At 59.9% G+C, this 16,618-nt stretch overlaps 1 protein-coding gene across 19 annotated transcripts in view; it reads left to right on the top strand.

The window, feature by feature from the left end:
• The window catches only part of DAB2IP (DAB2 interacting protein), a 170,335-nt gene that overhangs the window by 126,397 nt on the left and 27,320 nt on the right, over positions 1 to 16,618 (top strand). For 15 of the 19 annotated variants that reach the window (XR_003432514.1, XR_003432515.1, XM_027104967.1 and 12 more), the window contains one exon: positions 15,682 to 15,835. Coding sequence is in view for 17 of the 19 variants with exons in the window: in XM_027104967.1 (XP_026960768.1) it covers positions 15,682 to 15,835 (154 nt within the window). In the remaining 2 variants the exon portion in view is untranslated. Of the gene's footprint in view, positions 1 to 137; positions 3,531 to 9,900; positions 9,948 to 10,379; positions 10,721 to 13,364; positions 13,672 to 15,681; positions 15,836 to 16,618 lie in introns of those variants that run through there. The other 4 variants (XM_027104977.1, XM_027104983.1, XM_027104982.1 and 1 more) reach the window with 4 other exon arrangements.

Raw genomic sequence — 16,618 nt, 5'->3', positions numbered from 1 at the left:
GAAGGAGAGTGCACCCACGTCAGAGCCTGAGAAACTCCAGCACCTGGTGGAAAGGTGGTGCGGTACTGGGAAAGCAGGGCAGTGGCCTGGGAGGGAGGGGAGGCACCTCAGAGGGGGTGGTGGCCTGGGTTTCAGGGAGGGAACTAGCTGTCCTGTTGAGTACGGAGAGGACAGGAACTGTGGTTGGCTTTGGTCACACGAAGACCTTTGGGAGGAGCACTGGGGTCAGGCCAGGTGTGTTGAGTAGAAAGGAAGTGAGTAGAAGAGGAGGCGGCAGGGCCTGAGAAGCGCAGGGCGAGCGGCCCGTCCGGGAAGCCGAGGAGGGTCAGGTGAGGGCTCACACGTCCCGGGTCCTGGTCCCCGTGCACCAGCAGTGGGCCCCTGCCTTGGGCCTGCATCAGGAGCCTCTGAGCGGAATCCCTAGAGATCCGCACTGGGGAGGGCTGGATTGGGCGCCCCCGCCCCCCGCAGTGGTCTTCAGTAGCTCTCTGAGCTCTGTCTCCCTCTCTCCTTGGAGGGCTCGCTTTCCGCTCTTGCAGTCACCCAGCCCTGTGCTCCCCACTCCCTGCCCCATCTCTCTGAGTCCGGGGCGCCTAAGGAAGAGCACTGTGCACCTGGCTTTCCTCAGAGGGCCCTTCCGCCCTTCCCAGAGCTGAGAGCGGGACTTGGTCTGCACCGGTGGCTTTGCTCTGGAAGGTTCCTTGGTGTGTTTGGCCTCCGGAGAAGTCCGAGGTCTTATTTCAGAATATTTGGGTAGCTGGGACCTTGACCTCCCCGCAGTGCTTGGCCGTGCGGTGGGGTCGGGGTGCGGGTTAGAATGTGTTTGGCTTATTGGGGAGACAGTGTAGGGTTGGGGACAGCCTAAGCTCTAATGCTCCTGTTGAATGAGTGACACCCAGATATTTGAGTCTTTGGGTTCCCCAGTGGTTTTGTTAAATGCTTTCTCTGTACCTGGTTAACCAGTGTTTTTACACCTGTTATCTTCCGAGGATAGTGTATTTCCTCATTTTGTACCTGAAGAAACTGAGCTTCAGGAAAGTGGAAGAACTTGCCCAAAGTCCCACAGTTGCTAAGGAACACAACTAGAATTGCCACTCAGCCCCGCAGCCCTCCCAATCACGCCACTCCTGACTGACTGATTAACCCTATAGATGAGGAGGTGATGGTGGGTGTAAGGGGCCTGGTCCCCCACTGCCCCTCAGGAATAGTGGCCATGTGCTCTGCTGGGGCTGCAAGGCATGCCTCCTGCCTCCTAGCCCCTGTTTCCTCCAGTGCTCGTCTCTCCCCCTTCCCCCCTCCCCCTCCCCCAGCACACACACCAGTTGCTTTAGGCTCCAGGAAGATGGAAAGAGGCAGACCTTGAACTTGATCAAGCTCTGGGGACCCTTGGGGCCCAGGGAGCCCACAGCTTCTGGGAGGCTCTTTATGCCGCAGGGCTTGCACGGCTGCTAAACTTGGCAATATGGAAAGCCAGCTCAGCTGCAGCAAGTCCCCTGGGAGACACCTGAGGAGGCGAGGGCCCGCCCCTCACTAGGGAGTGGGGAGACTGAGGTCCAGAGCTGCCTGGGTGGGGCTGGGCTCTACCTGGAGAGGTGATGCCTTATGCTGCCTCCTGACAGGCCATGTGGTTTTGCGCCCTTGCACCCTCTCCCTACCCAGCAGACCCCAGTTAGCCTGGGGGGTGGGGTGGGCCAGAGTCAGGCTGTTTTTATGTTGCAAAGAATTCAGGCTACAGCCCAGCCTTTCTCAACCTTTATGGCCTTATGACCTGGATGCTTCTGGAGGACGGTGGGCATCTGGGACATGCTAGAGGGCGGTCTTGCCTGGTAGTCACCGAGGGTCCCAGTTGGACCCCCTCTTTACAGAGATAGACTGCGGCCCAGAGAAAGATGTGACTTTTCCAGGGTCACTACCCAGGAAGCTAGTTTCCCACTTTGTGTCTCCCAGCATATCCTGGGGCAGCGTCCTTCACCGTAGCTAAACCTGCCGGTCTTTATTAAGTGCTCACTGGAAGCCAGGCTTTGTTCTGTAACTCATTGACTCCTCACAGCAAGCCCGTGAGGCTGAGTACTATTATTATTGCAGAGAGCGAAACAGTCCCAGAGAGGTGACATGACTTGTCCAAGAACAAAAGGTCGCAAGTGGCACAGTCCAGATTTGAACAGTCTGGCTTCAGAGCTCATGTTCTTAACCACCAGGCTACACGGCTTCAGACTTACTTGACTGCCAGGCTCCAAAGAAGCGTACTGAGGGTGGTAAACCCTTGGATGACCTGGGCCCTGCAGAGTTAGGTCTGAGGACTCCGCCTGGCCTTGGCCTTTCTGATAGGATGGCTGTACAGCACCTATGGGCTGCCCAACCACTCCTGGTGCCCGGAAATGACCCATCTTTCTTGCAGGGCTTGCTAGCCCAGGTACTGAGGCCCAGGCCGTCACGTCTCTCCTTTCCTCTCCCCTGCCCACCCTTGGAGCCTAGGGGCCCCAGGAGAGCCCCCATCCCTGCAGCCCCGCCTCTTCCCTTCCTTTGGACCTTGGTCTGCTTGCCTGAACCCTGAGGTTGGAAGGACGGCTCCCTTACCTGCCCCCTCTGACTGTAGAGCCTGTTTGGGAAGGGACGAGGGCCTGGCTGTTGGATGCCCCACTCCTGCAGGGGCTGCGGACCCCCTCTTTTCTCCTCCCTCTCCTTGCCTTTCCTGTGCCTCATGATTTCCAATCTTCTCATCTGTGAGAAGGGGGAAAGAGTAGAACCCGCCTCACAAGGTTTTGAGGCCTAGACTGAAAGCCCAGTGTTTGGGCACCTGCGACAAATGATTCCTCCTCCTCACCTGCGTATTTGAAGGCAAGATGCTAGTCGATATGGAACGGGAGGGGCCTCTAGAGGGAGCAGGTGGGAGAAGAATCCTGGCTTTGGCTGACCTCACGTGGCTGGGCCCTGGCTGGGCCGCCCTGTGCCATCCTGGGCGAGTCAGGAGCCTCTGCCCGCCGCATCTTCCTCCTCCGTAAGATGAGTCCAGCTGCTGCCTGTCTTGTGGTGTGGTTGTGAGGAGTAATGAGATGCTGCTGTGAAGTGCTGAGTGCTGTGCCGGCCCGTTGTGAGTGCTTAAAAACTCTGCCCTTCCCACTCTTATTCTTGAGCTGTAGCCTCCTTGTTTTGGGGTTTTGGGGGTGCTTCAGATGAAATTCGGATTTTTACTATCGTGCGTTTTGTCTAAAATCTTCCCAAGGCCTCTAATCTGATCATGACTTTTGAGGGATTTTTGGGTTTTTGCTGTCTTGTTTCCTGTACAGAAAAAGAGAGGTGTGTCTTTAAGTCCCCAGCAACCCAAGTGGGACACTGGCCCTTTAAAAGCACATTACTGAGAGTTGGAACTTAGCCTTTGTTTGACTAGCTATGATCAGTCCCAGCGGACAGGGCTGGAATGGTATGTCTAAGACCAGAGCAGGGCCGGACTGGCTGGGCCCGGTGGGGGACAGCGGGCAGCGGGGTGGCTGGCCTGGGCCTGGAGAGCCTGGTGGCCGCGCTGAGGGATGGTGAGTGACCTGATGGCCTGAGCGGAGGTTGGGGTGAGGGAGGCCAGGAAAGAAGGCAGGAGGGAGGCTGCCAGTCTCAGCCCCTGACCAGCCTCCTGGGCCCAGGGAGAACTGAGGTGGGTGGGAGCGGCCGGTCACAGAGGATGCCCAGTTTCGGGAGGGACTCAGTCATTCCCCAGCGATGGTGCCTCTGCCTCTCTGTGGACGTCCACCACCGGCCCAGAATGTGGAAGCAATTAGGATGGCCCGACAAAAAGCGAGAAACCGAGGAGTGGTGTTGCTGTTTTTAGTGTTTGAAAGAGAGGAAACCCAGTGTCAGTGGCTCCTTTCCACGAGCAGGCCTGGTGGTCTCTGTGGCTGCACCGAGAACCGAACCGGGAAATGAGCTTGGCCTTTGCTCTGAGTCGCCGAGCCCGGGGCTGCCCTGGGTGGGGCTGCGCTGGGGTTTGGGGGTCGTGTCATCCCTGCCCCAGCCCCGGGTCCCAGCTGGACTCTTCTGTTTCCCTCCTTCTCCCTGCCTCTGTCTGGTCCCTGATCCGTTGGCCTGCAGGCCGGCGGTGTGTCTAAGCCTGGGGTATTTTTTGCTCCAGCTTAAATGTTTGAAACGGTTGTCCGGAGCCAGGCCCCTGTGATGCGACAGTCTCTACTGGGGAAGTACCCCATCACCAGAGAAGTCGGGGGTTTGGCTTGTCACACACTGTCCTGTGGAGGGGTTGTGAGGGGCAAATGAGCCGCTGCTGTGAACTGCCAGCCCTGCGCCTGGCTTCTTACAAGTCTCCGTGTCCCTTAGTCCTGCCCACGTTCACTACCACTGCTGGGGTGCTGCCGGTGGATCAGACTCCTACAGCTATGTGTCCTCACCATTTTCCAGACAGGTGACAAAGGCAGGGCTCAGTGGAGTTCTGGTGACCCACGATTTTTTTACTTGAAAGTTGGTGCATTTAATCACACAATCTCTGTAGGTTTGGTGAAAGCCTGAGGCGTTGACAGGCAGTGAACAGAATTTAGAGTTGGAGCCCAGATGCCAGGCCTCCAGCCCTGCCCCGGTGCCTGTGACCTGTGACCTTGGGCAAGCTGCTGGACCTCCCTCCCTGAGCCTCCAGTTCGCAGGGGTGGAGTGCTTAGGGGAAACCCTGGAGGAAGGTGTCGGTTCTTCTGGGGTGGGGGGTGGGCAGCACGGAGGGGTGGTCTTTGAGCTGGGCATTGATGGATAAGGCGCACTTGCTGCTGGGCACATTCTGAGTGTATGTGCACAGCCCAGTGTGGCTGGGTTGGGACGCACCTTGGAGGCTGTATTTAAGGCGTTGCTGGTTGGAATCCTGTGGGCTGGTGGCAAATGACAGGCCGGGCTAGTTTATCCTAGAGTCAGCGGGGGAGGGGGAGGGGGGAAGGGGGTGGGCTCTTGGAGTCGGTGGGGGGGGGGCGGGAAGAGGGTGGGCTCTTGGAGTCAGGCACACTCTCTGGCCTTGGGAAGCTCCTCACGGCTTCAGGGCATGTTTCCTTAACTGTAGTTGGGCGGCTGGGCCACATGAGCAATGGAGTCCGCTAAATGCGGAGCCAGGGCTTCCCTGGTGGCGCAGTGGTTGAGAGTCCACCTGCCGATACAGGGGACACGGGTTCGTGTCCCGGTCCGGGAAGATCCCACATGCCGCGGAGCGGCTGGGCCCGTGAGCCATGGCCGCTGAGCCTGCGCGTCTGGAGCCTGTGCTCCGCAACGGGAGAGGCCACAACAGTGGGAGGCCCGCGTACCGCAAAAAAAAAAAACAAGAAAAACCCGCGGAGCCAGGGCCTGCCTGGTGCACGTGCCAGGTGTGTGGGCTGTCGTGGGTGAGGCGGGAGCTGGAGAGCCACGGATGGGTCACTAGGAGCAGGAGGAACTCGGCAGCCATGCCCTGCTTTTGACATGCGTTTTTGCCTCTGCTGGCGGCCTGGGAGCCTGTGGCTTATTGTCAGCAACCCCCCCCCGCCCCCCCCCCACCCCACCCCCCCCCCCCCCACCCCCCGCCCCGCTCCTGCTTTTTTGCTGCTGTTGAGCACTCCTGGCTGTCTCCTGTGAGTTTCGGTCTGGGAAGCGGAGCTCTGATGCCCTGCTGGGACTCCCAGAGACCAGGCTTTGGGAGGATGGGGAGCTGGGGTCCCAAGGCCCCCAGGCTTAGCGCTGGCATGCTGGAGGCACTCAGTAACTATATACTGGGGCGCTGGATTAACTCAAACCAGGCGGGGTGGGTGTTCGCATATCAGACCTCCATCAGGCTCTGGGAGGAGGGCAGCGCAGCCCACTTGTCAGGTGAGAAAACTGAGGAACACTCCCTTGGGCTGCAGGAGAGACCAACCCGAGGTCTGTGCTCCCTTGGCCCATGCCCCTTCCCCTTCGTGTCTTTGCCTCGTCTCCCTGAGGCCACAGAGCCCCCCTCTCCTAAGTGGTGGCGGGACAGGAGATGGGCATTGCTGCTAGAACCTAGGGTGCCCGTCTCTCCTTAAATGGGGACGTGGAGGTGCCTACTTAAAGGAGAAGTGCTGCAAGGTGGGAAGGGGCAGAATGCCCAGGGTAAGGCAGGGCTCCCTGCGTGTCAGGTTACACCTGTAGCACCAAAGGTGATGTCTTCCCCATTTTACAGATAAGGAAACTGAGACGTGCAGGTTATTTAATTTGACCAAAGTCACAGAACTTTATGTTTACGTGTGTTTGTTTTTAAGGAAGGAGGCCTCATCACATTAGACCAGTCATCAACCAGCATGGTGCCAGGGGCTGGGGCTGTGTTGACACGTTGGCCCTTGGTTGAGGTAGGAAGCTTAATGCCCAGGGATGGGGGAAGGACAGTCCCCAGATCACCTTGTCACCCTAACGTGAACGACTTGCACAGCACCAGAAGACCACCTGGCACGGCACCTGGGTCTGGGATGGAGGGGTAAGAGGGGAGAAGATGACATTCTTTGGAGGGGCCTGCTGAGCCTAGGAGGGCTTCCCAGAGGTGGAGAGCTGGGAGGAATTAGATAAGCAAGAGGGAAGTTGCTTCCTTGGGGAATGGAAGCCTTGGTTTTCAGTTTGTTCTTTGTTTTCATTTCATCATCCTTCCCCACTTGGGTCATGGGTCCCCAGGGCCTGAGGCAGCTGTTGGTATTTATGGTCCTGGGTGGAGGTGGGGGAACGAGTCAGAAGCTAGTCCCACACTCGGCGGTGTGATCTGTGGGACCAAGGGGACGCACGGGCCGTGTTCACACATGTGAGGAGGAGACTGGCACAGACTGAGCTCGCAGGGAAGGGACAGCACAGCACGGCCGGGGCCTCGGTGGTTCTCCAGAGTCTTCCTAGTGGAGGAGCTGAGTGCCGGGCCGTGGGCCAGATGGGGCTGCTGCTGTGCTCCTGCCTGGGGGTGCTTTACTTGGGGGAGCTGAGGGGACCTTAGGGTTTGGGGTGTCATTCTCCTTAATCTTCCTGAGCGGCCGGGCTGGGCTCGGCGGTTTCTCCTGGGGACCAGGAAGGGACGGAGAGCTGTCCCCGCTCAGCAGCAGCAGGAGCACTTGGCCCTCAACTCGCTTTCGATTTGCCCAAATCTCATCCTATTCAATGAATGTTCCTCAGATTCTCTTCTTTTAAAATTCAGGGCACTTTGCTCTTCTGCTGAGGTTTATGAATGTTTAAAAACTCCTTTGTGGTCCCAAAAGTCATTTGACAAGTCTGACAGCTATTGATTAAAAACCGGAAATTATTCAGGCTGCGGGATAACTTGGGGGAATAGATGGAAAGTTTTTTGTTTCTTCTCTCTCTGTGTGCCCCTTGCCCTCCCCTCTCCCCCCAAAAAAGATGTAGGGATGTGGGGAGGTAAATGTGTCCCTGAATGTTCTTTGAACACTCCCTTGGGCTGCAGAATTACCCTGGAAAGCGGGGGATGGGGGACGGTCAGGATGCTGAGGGGCGCCTCTCCAGCTCAGGGGCCAGAAGCGGCCCCCTCATGTCCCTGGCCTCTCCCCACGTAAGCAACAGGCAGCAAGGAGGTTTTGCTGATGGGATTCTGGGTGTATGGTCCCTTATGTTAATGGGGAGTTGACATGTTGGGGGTTCGGTCACAGTCTCTGAAGTAGCTCAGCAGGTGAGAAAGCAGCAGCTGTCGCAGTGTCGATTGTTCAGCATACACGGGGCACCCCTGGAGCCAGGCCTCGGGCTGTGCTGTAGCCGTGGCACGTGAGGAGACATCCCATCCTCCTGTCTTGGTTGCCGGCCTGTGGACTCTCCTTTTCCAACTCAGCCCTGCGGTGTCGGGAAGGCTCCCAGGGATAGGGTGAGGCAGGAGACCGGGCACCTCCCAGCCCAGGGCTCAGTGTGAGTGTGCGGATGGGCTCACACTGGTTCTAGTGACTGCTGGGATCTGCCCCTCTGCCTTGGACTGAGAGAGCCCTGGGCCGAGACGGACCAGGCCTCTAGGCCCTGTCATCCCAGGAAGCCTTCCCAGGCAGGGCGGCCAGCCTCCCTGCCTTTTAAGGACAGGCTCTGTCTCCCCAGGGTCCTGGGAGCCACCAGGCAGCTGCATTCTTCTCCCCTCCCCTGGGACCGCAGCGGGGCCAGGAGTGAGCGCTGGCCTCAGCAGCCGGTTCCCAGGCCAGCGGGGCAAGGCCGGGCCTGGGGAGGAGACGGCTCCGCTGGATGTTCTGGGGGGGCGGGGGGCGGGGGGGGCTCTCTGCCTTGTCTGTGTCATGCTGCCTGATTCTCAGGAGCTCAGCGCCCTCCCCCTGACTGTGCCCCGGGACCTGGCTTCTTCTGCTGTGGGCACAGCTCCCTGGATCCGCCTGGCTGTGACAGGTGGAAACATGGTTGGCATGTTCTGACCGACTCCAGAGTCCACGGGTTCTGCCAGCCCTCAAGTGGGCACCTCCTCCGTGGAGACCAACCTTGTCCAGGATTTCTGCCCCGTCCAGGCCTGGTTGTGGCTGTAGGCAGTGGCGTGAGACCACACAGGCGTGCAGGTGAGAGGCCAGGTCTCGGGGTCACAGGCCGAAGGGCTGAAGTGGGCCCTCAGCAGGGTCTCCTGCCCACCCACAGAACCCTCTTTCTTCCTTTCACTTCAAGAAATTAGGGGCTTTTTATTGCGTTTTTGTTTTTAGGGGGGGCTTTTTGGAGGCATCCCAGAGCATTTGGCTAGATGTAGTTTGTTTGCAGATGGGGAAACTGAGGCCTGGAGAAGGTAAGAGATTTGAGTGGTCAGGGGAAAGGAACAGAGAATGGCCTGCAAAATCCCTGTCTCGTTACCCCAAACATCAGGAGTGTCATCTCCCCTACAAACGTCAGCCTTGATGCCGGTGTGTAATCCTTAATCGGCCTTGTTCACAGCTGTGTCCGCGCTCCTACAGGGGTGTCTGGCATGAGGCAGTGACTAGAGCAGACAAAAGAGGATGGGGACCGGCATGAGTGACTGGTGTGGTCGCTGGCGTTGACCCCTGTTCCCCCGAGCACCTCCTTGCCTTGTCTCAGTTGACACTCTCAGGAGCCCTGGGAGGAAGGCATGTCAGTTCTCCCTGCTTAGAGATGGGGAAACTGAGTCCTAGAGAATGGCACGAGTTAAAAGTACTCATGGTTGTGTTTTTTATAGGGAATGGAGACTAGATTTGCTCCTACAGCCGGGCACCCTTGGTGCTAGGGCCTGCTGCCCTCCCGCCTGTTCCCAGCGGCATGTGTGTGGGCTGCGTGTTTATCCCTGGGGCTTAACTCCGCTGCCTGCCTGCCTGTTATGCCAGCAGCCCCCAAGCAGCGCGGGCAACGCCTCCTCGACATGTCTAAAAGAGAGCTCCCAGCTCCTGCTTGCATGCCTCCAGAGACAGAGTGCCCGCTCCTCTAAAACCAAACCAGGCTGGCCCATGTGGGGACAGTGTGACTGAGCTGGAATTGGCCTCTCCTGGTCCCAGCCCTGCCCTCTGGGGGCGGGCACGGCAGCTCCCTCTGCCCCTTGAGGTTTGGAAGGAGATTCTGAGCCACTTACCTTCCAGGCTATCCAATCCCACTCTCAACTCTCCCCACCCGTAGCTGGGAACATCCTCCCCGTGTCATATAGAGCTTTTTAAGTATCACAAGTTTTATTTTCAGGTCTCCTCCCTCCTTGAAATAATAGGGAATTTGCTAAACTTTTGTGTCACTAACCTTTTAAGAGAAAAAAGGACGGAGTTGAAAAACAGCTCATGGGTTGGCTGGAAGGCTATCAGATAAGGCTGTGGCCCAGGAGCCAGGACAATGTCCCGTTGTTCCTGCCCCCCGCCCTCACAGTGGGCTGCTCTTGGTGCCTGGCTATATCTCCAACAGCGGCTCCGCCCGTGCCTGTGGCGTGCCCACATTTCCCGGGCTCCTGGGCCCTGGGCACGGCTGCCCGACCCCAGCCAGCCCCGCGGCTCTTCCACCCGACCTGGAGCGAAGCGGGTCACGGCAAGCAGGTCAGTTGGCTGTGGCCCTGCGTGGCCGCCTGTGGGCAGAGGGGAAGGCGAGGCTTGGGCGGACAGCGTTAGGCTTGGAGTCTGCTGAACGGGGTTCCAGTCCCCCTTGGCCACTTGCTGCCTGTGTGATCTTGGGCACGACACCTGGCCTTCTGAGGTGCGGTACCTCAGTCCTGATGGGTTCTCATGAGAACTGGGTAAGGAGACAGGTGGGAAAGTGGTGTGGAGTGGGGCTCAGCCACCCGGCCCGGGTGTGAGCACTTGTCTGTCTGGAGAGACCAGGGACAGTGTGATGGTGGCAGCATTCGGACTGGGCTTTGAACGCTGACAGAAAAGGCTGTTGTCGGGCAGAGAGTGGAGGGAAGGGTGGGACGGGTTCAGGAAACAGCCTGGGCAGAGGTCCCCCCAGAGGGAGGGAGTTCCTGCTGGCCTGGGACCCGCTGGCGAGGAGAGTCTAGGTCCTTTGCCAGGGTGTGGTGTGGCAGGGTTGGAGTTTCGGGGAGGGCTCAACCCCAGGGTGAAGCACTGAGACTTGATTCTCCGTAGGCTGTGAGGGGAGCGCCGAGGGCAGGAGTGACATCATGTTGGGCAGAGGGGCCCATCTGGTGGGAGGGCACTGCCCCCCAGGCCCTGGCCAAGACCTCTCAGAGGCAGAGGAGGTCAGGGCAGGCCTCCCTCCCCTGTGGCCTTGGCTCTCCTGTCTGTGACCTGAGAATCGTGGCACCACCCCCCCTCCCAGGAAGTGTGAGGATTCCATGGCATGGAGGACGCAGGTAAAGGCCACCTGGACAGCTGGTCCAGGTCAGGAAGGGGGACTGCAGGGGACATGGGGCCTCTAGTGACTGGGGGGCTGTTGAAGGTCTAGAGCATCAGCTGGGTCTGGGACGGTCTCGGGAGGATGCGGCTGTGGTGGAGGGTGCAGCCACAGAGGGTTGGATGAGCCCCTGACCTTGGGAGACATGGAGGGAGCGCCCCATACCTGGACAGATCAAGAGCAGGGGTGTTTCTTGGAGATTCTGGGCAAGCACCAGGGTGCTGCTCTTGGGAACTGGCCATGAGCAGGCGGCTGCCCCGAAGGCCGGCGCTTTCTCCCACTAACAGCGTCTGAGGGACCAGGGAGGATTGTCCTCATCCCAGCTGACCTCCTCCCCCTCCCCCAGGCTTAGCTGACCTCAGCTCCTGCGGTGTTGGGGCTTTGATCCAGGAACTCTGAATCTTAGCGCTGATCCAGACCCAGCCCTCCCCACGAGGAGCCCCCTTCCTGGTAAGGAGACAGCTCTGTGACAGGCCTTCCCAGCACAGCCTAATGAACGTTAGGGTTTGGGGTCGCTCTCTGCCCTGGGAGTCTGAGAAGGCTTCCTGGAAGAAGGGGCTCTGATGCTGGGTATTGAAGGTTGGATAGGACAAGGGGATTTCTAGGTGGAGGGAACTGCCTGTGCCTGGAGACCTGCCTGAGGGAATCATGACCCCTGGGGAAGAGGAGCCCAGGGTGAGGTGGGACAGGCAGATGCACCCCGGCCAGCAGGGCTGCAGCTGAGCCCATGTGGTCTTGATGGGAAACCCCCTCTTCATGACTCCATCGCCTGGGGGAATGCCTCTCCCCGTAGACCCTCTCTCCAGCACTTCCGTGTGTGCGTGTTACCATTTATTGCTATTTGAGACAGAGTCCTTCTTTCTCTTTCAGATGAGGAAAGGGCCCCTGGGGGGGTTGGGGCGCGAACAGGGGTCACTTCAGGAGGAAGCTGAGACCCTGAGCCGGTCACCTGCCTTCCCTGAAGCAGGCCTCGCCGGTGTCCGGTGGGTGTCCTCCTCTCAGCCTTGTGAGGATTCAGCCACGTGCTGTGTGTGCTCTTTCCTGCGGGCACAGCCCAGGGCGAGCCTGGCCCAGGTAAGGAGGGCCAGGCGCGTGGAGCCCACAGCACTGCCGTGAGACCTGGTTCTGTGGCCTCTCTGACCCAATGTGGTGTCCCTGGCAGGGTTGTGAGGAGGAGCTCAGACCTGGGCTGTGGGGATAACCTGCGCGAGCAGAGGTCCCCGCGACGGATTTTGTCTTCCTGGGTGCCATCTAGCCAAAGACTGAGGCTCTGGTCCCCAGATGCCGCAGGAGGTTCCCAGCGGGGCCGTCACAGACTGAGCTGAGCACTGGGCGAGGCCACACAGTGGGTGTGTTGGGCCAGCTTCTCTTCCCACCCCAGCCTCGGGGCAGCAGAGGCCCTGCATACGATGGCGATGGCGTCAGAGCACAGACCTCCACACCACAGAGGGCAGCCATGAGCGGGACTCCCAGACCAACCTGTGTCCTCCTTCCAGCAGGGGGCCTCGGGCAGATGCAGGGACTGCTGCTCCCTGAGCCCATCTTACCTTTCTGTGAAATGGGTAGATGAGTGTTCCTGGCAGAGTTGTGTGCAGTTGAAAGTGACCAGCTGGGTGCCCTGGCCAGGTGGAGGTGGGCACCCACCAAGCTTCCTGGGTAGGGGCACCGTGCCTGCTCGCCGCCCTCTTGGATCATGGTCCCTCCTGGGACGGGCTTCTGGCCCAGCCTGGGAAGGCAGGAGCTGGAGGTGAGAAAGGAAGTGCCCAACAATGCTGGCTGCAGCAGAGGCGGGCCGGGTCGAGGCCTGCCGTGGGTGATTGATGGGGCAGGAGTCCCTGCGGTGGAGTTTTAGGGGGTGCTGTGCTGTGGGCCTGCGACAGGGCTGGCTGACTTCCTGGAGGAGGTGGATCTTAGGCTGTGAGGTGGGCCTGCTGGGTCCAGTGACCAAGTGACCATTTTCCCTCCCTGAGCCCGTCATCTATCTTATCAGTCACTGCCACAGGAGCAGTCCCCTCTGCCAGGAGGTCCCACCCTGCAGGGTCACAGCAGACCAGCTCCCCTCTGGGCCCAGAGCTGCACGTCAGGGCCTGATGAATAGGTGCCCCTTTCTCTCCCCCACGAGCCTTGTGGGGAGCTGGGGGCAGGTGGACTCCAGGCTGAGCGAGAAGGATATGCGTCTGCCTGTGAGTCAGAGAGCAGAGGCCCACTAGCCCTGCCCCATCATAGGGCAGTGGTCAGAGCCTGGCCCTCAACTCCACTCCCAGAAGCACCTGGGAGATCTAGGAGTAGCCACTGGGCCTCCCTGGACACCCACCCCCCCGCCCCCCCGCAGTGAGCTTGGGCTGCAGGGGTGGGTGCGGCCCCTGCTTCAGGTCCTCCCACTTAGAGAATCCCTGGGGAGGTGGGGAGGGTCAGGGCTGCCCAGCTGCGGCCAGAACGCCTTAGCCATGAGCTTCCCGTAGTCCTCCATTCTGTCAGGAACCTTCCCAGTGAGGCCTGGGCCAGTTGGGGCCTGCTTGTGGGCAGGATTGTGGGGAAGGAAGAGGGGGGTTCTGCAGCCACAGGTTCCGGGGTTTGGCTGCTGTGGGGTCTGGCCTGGGCCCGCTGGGCTCCTGGGCTGTGGAGCGGAGGCCCCTCTCCCTGGGCAGGCCCTGTCTGCTGAGTGTGCCTCTCTCTCCTCTCCCCAGCCGGCTCGTTCAGGTGCCCCAGGCAGGAGGCGGTGCCGCAGCCTGCCAGCTCCTCCCTATGTAGAATACTTCCTGGGTGCCCGCTCCACCCGCCCCAGCTCCCAGCATCTTACCTGGCAGGGCTTTCCGGGCTGGGCCAGAAAGCAGCCTGATCTTGATCGGTGGGCTGGGTTTTCAGCCCTGGACAGCGGGCCTGGGGGCTCTGGGTCTCAGCCCTTCCGAGGTGGGTGATTTCCCCGGCAACTGAGGCAGGGCATCCCTTGCACTGAGGTATGGAGGGAGGCCCAGGGTGGAATCTCAACAGAGTGGATGGCAGACCCAGCCACCACATTGGTCAGTGCCGTGATAGGAAGGAGGCTGGGCCGTTCGAGCAGGATGTGGAGGGTTTGTCACCGGGAGAAGCCTGTCAGCACCTGGCGTGGCAGCAGCAGTGCGTGTGTGCGGTGTGGTCTCCCAGAGAGGGTTCTGGAGGAGCAGAGGTACCACAGCTGTCTGTGCATGCCAGTGGCCTTGGGCCTCGAGTGCGTCCTGGGGAGGTTTGGCTGGGTTCTAACCTGACTTTAGCCTGCCTCACAGCTTCCCTCTGCTCCGCTCCCCTGGGAGCGTTCAGGAGTCCTGCCTGAGGGCATTGACTCGGCTCCAGGGATCTGAGCCCTGCTCTGCGCCAGCTTCATGCTGGGCATGGGGGAGCAGCTGGGGGAGCCCAGCTGGGTCTCTTGGGTTGGGCTGTGAGGTCCCCAAGAGCTGGGGTCCCAGTTCCAGCCCTGATTGCCATGCAGTGCCTAGCACAGGACAGCGTGTCAGGGAGGGCTGTTGCCATGGAGAAGTATAGGGGCTAGAGGGTGGCCTCTGTCAGCCTGTGAAGCTCCCTGGGCAGGGTCTGTTCGGCTCATCTCTGGATTCCTGGGTCCACACATGGTGGACCTCAGGCTCTCTTACCACAGGTGGTTATGGAAATGGGTTACGGGGGGTATGTGCCCTACAGGGAGGTCTGTGGTGGTCCTGCCAGGCCTCACTGACCTGAGAGAGGGTCTTTGGCGAGACAGGGAGAGATGATGGCCTGAGCCTTGGACCCGGAGGCCAGGAGCTGAAAGGCAGAGGGTGTTGGGGAAAGGAGGTCTGGGTGAGCTAAGGCCAGGGTTTGGACTGTGGACGTGAGTAGGGGCGAGGCCTGCCCAGCCTCTCCCGGGGTGGTCTTTGCAAGCCTGGCTGGTCCTCTGGCTTTTCCTGTGCCCCGGCTGTGGGAGGAGGCCCAGTGGGGCACTGCTGTGTGTCCTGTTGACTCTGGAAAGGGACGTTTGCCTTTCTGAGGTGGACTCTATCGAGCACCGGAGCAGATGCCGTCTAAGGCGCTTTCCACGTGAAGTGCCGAGGAAACTGAGGCTCAGAGAGGGGAAGTGACTTGTCTAGGGCCACGTGGTAGGTGAGCAGCGGGCCCAGGTCCAAGATCAGGTCTGTCAGAGCCAGTCCTGGTCCAGGTTCCATTTGGGCATCAGGTGGAGTGAACTACCTGTGCTCTTTGTGCCTGTGCTGGACCCACTGACCCTGGCCTGACCCCTGAACCCCAGCCTGTGGACCCTGTCTGAGTCTCAGCTCTTGGGCACCGTGCAGAGATGGCTGCATCCCTTCTGTTTTGAGCCTCATGGTCTGTAAGAAAGGAGCAGCAGAGTTCCGGTGCTCCTGCATTGCCTGGGGCCAGTGGGCGGAGTGGGATGGTGTACGAGAAAGGGTTCTGTCGGCAGTGATGTCCTGGACAAATGTTGGAACAGGGCAACTGCTTCTGTTTTGGATGGGGACTGGAGCAGAGGGGAGGGGATGGGATGGGGAAAGCACCAGACCCCCAGAAGGCTGCCTGGGTCGGGTCCGCTCTTCTCTGTGGGTCTCGGGCTGCTGAGAAGCCAGGTCCAGCCCTACCCTGCACCCAGTGCCGACTTTCAACTCCTTACCTCACCGCCGGCCCCCCTGGCCACCACCCCCCCACCCCCCACCACCACTTAGGGGCTGAGCCCTTTACCCAGAGTCCTGCCTTGGGGCAAAGGGACTGGCTGGTCTCTGTGACTCCAGCACCATGATGTCGCCTCCCCCCAACTCTGCCTTACGACAGAAAGGACCGTGGGAGTTGAGGGGAGTGATTGCCTCCAAATGGGGGGTTCTGGGCAGGCTTCCTGGAGGAGAAGGGAAGGGAGGGGACAGGGCAGGCCTGACCTGACGCACCCTGCTGCCCTCCCCCCAGGTCCCATCTGATGCCGAGGCTGAAGGAGTCTCGCTCGCACGAGTCCCTGCTCAGCCCCAGCAGCGCGGTGGAGGCGCTGGACCTCAGCATGGAGGAGGAGGTGGTCATCAAGCCAGTGCACAGCAGCATCCTGGGCCAGGACTACTGCTTCGAGGTGGGTCCTGCCGCAGGGGCGGGGCGGGTACTGGTGTCCTCTTCCCGCGAGGCCAGGTCTCCTCCAGACGCCCGCCTGGAGTGCTGCGTGGCCTCTGCAGGGGCCAGGCTCTTTGGGACAGCGGCCAGAATCTGTCATAGCTTTTGCCTCCCAAGAGACCAAGTGGAGCTGGGAGACGGGGGCTTCATTCCTGCTCTGTGGCCTCCTTGGAGACAGACCAGCACTGTCCCCCATGCTGGGAAGTGCAAGAGGTCCAAGTGGGTGGAAGGGAGTTCAAGGCGTATGTGGAATGGCTCAAGCCGCAGAGCTGGTCTCGAGGCCTGCTCACCCCTCCTGCAAAACCACTCCAGTGCATTGTAGGGCAGTGGGGAGTGTCCCCTTTTCTGGCCCTGTCCCTGCCTCTGCGTGGTGAAAGCCAGAATCTTTCCTGCCCCGGCGTTCTGTGACCCAAGGTTTGAGAGCAGAGGGTCAGCCACCCGACCTGACAGGGCTGTTACCGAGGATCACCTGTCCAGTGCTTCCCTGTAGATGGGGAATCTGAGGCCCAGTGAGGGCAAGACGATGTCAAAGGTCAGCCTACAAGCCTGAGGCCAAGCCAGAGCCAGGGTAACTGATGTCGCAGGTATTGCTGGGAGTTCCTAATTGCTTCTCTAATTATTCATGTTCTCTTCCCACCTCTGTTTCTGGGAAGCTTCCCACCCCCAACAGTCTTGCATAATTAGGAGAGCTTTCTGACAGAGGCACAACCCTGGGAATAATAGGGCAACCTCCCGGCACCCCCAG

The sequence above is a fragment of the Aethalodelphis obliquidens genome, unplaced genomic scaffold (assembly GCF_003676395.1).
Source record: "Aethalodelphis obliquidens isolate GAN/ISIS:26980383/991018 unplaced genomic scaffold, ASM367639v1 scaffold7, whole genome shotgun sequence".
NCBI lineage: Eukaryota > Metazoa > Chordata > Mammalia > Artiodactyla > Delphinidae > Aethalodelphis > Aethalodelphis obliquidens.
This window is presented reverse-complemented; position numbering and strand designations above follow the sequence as displayed.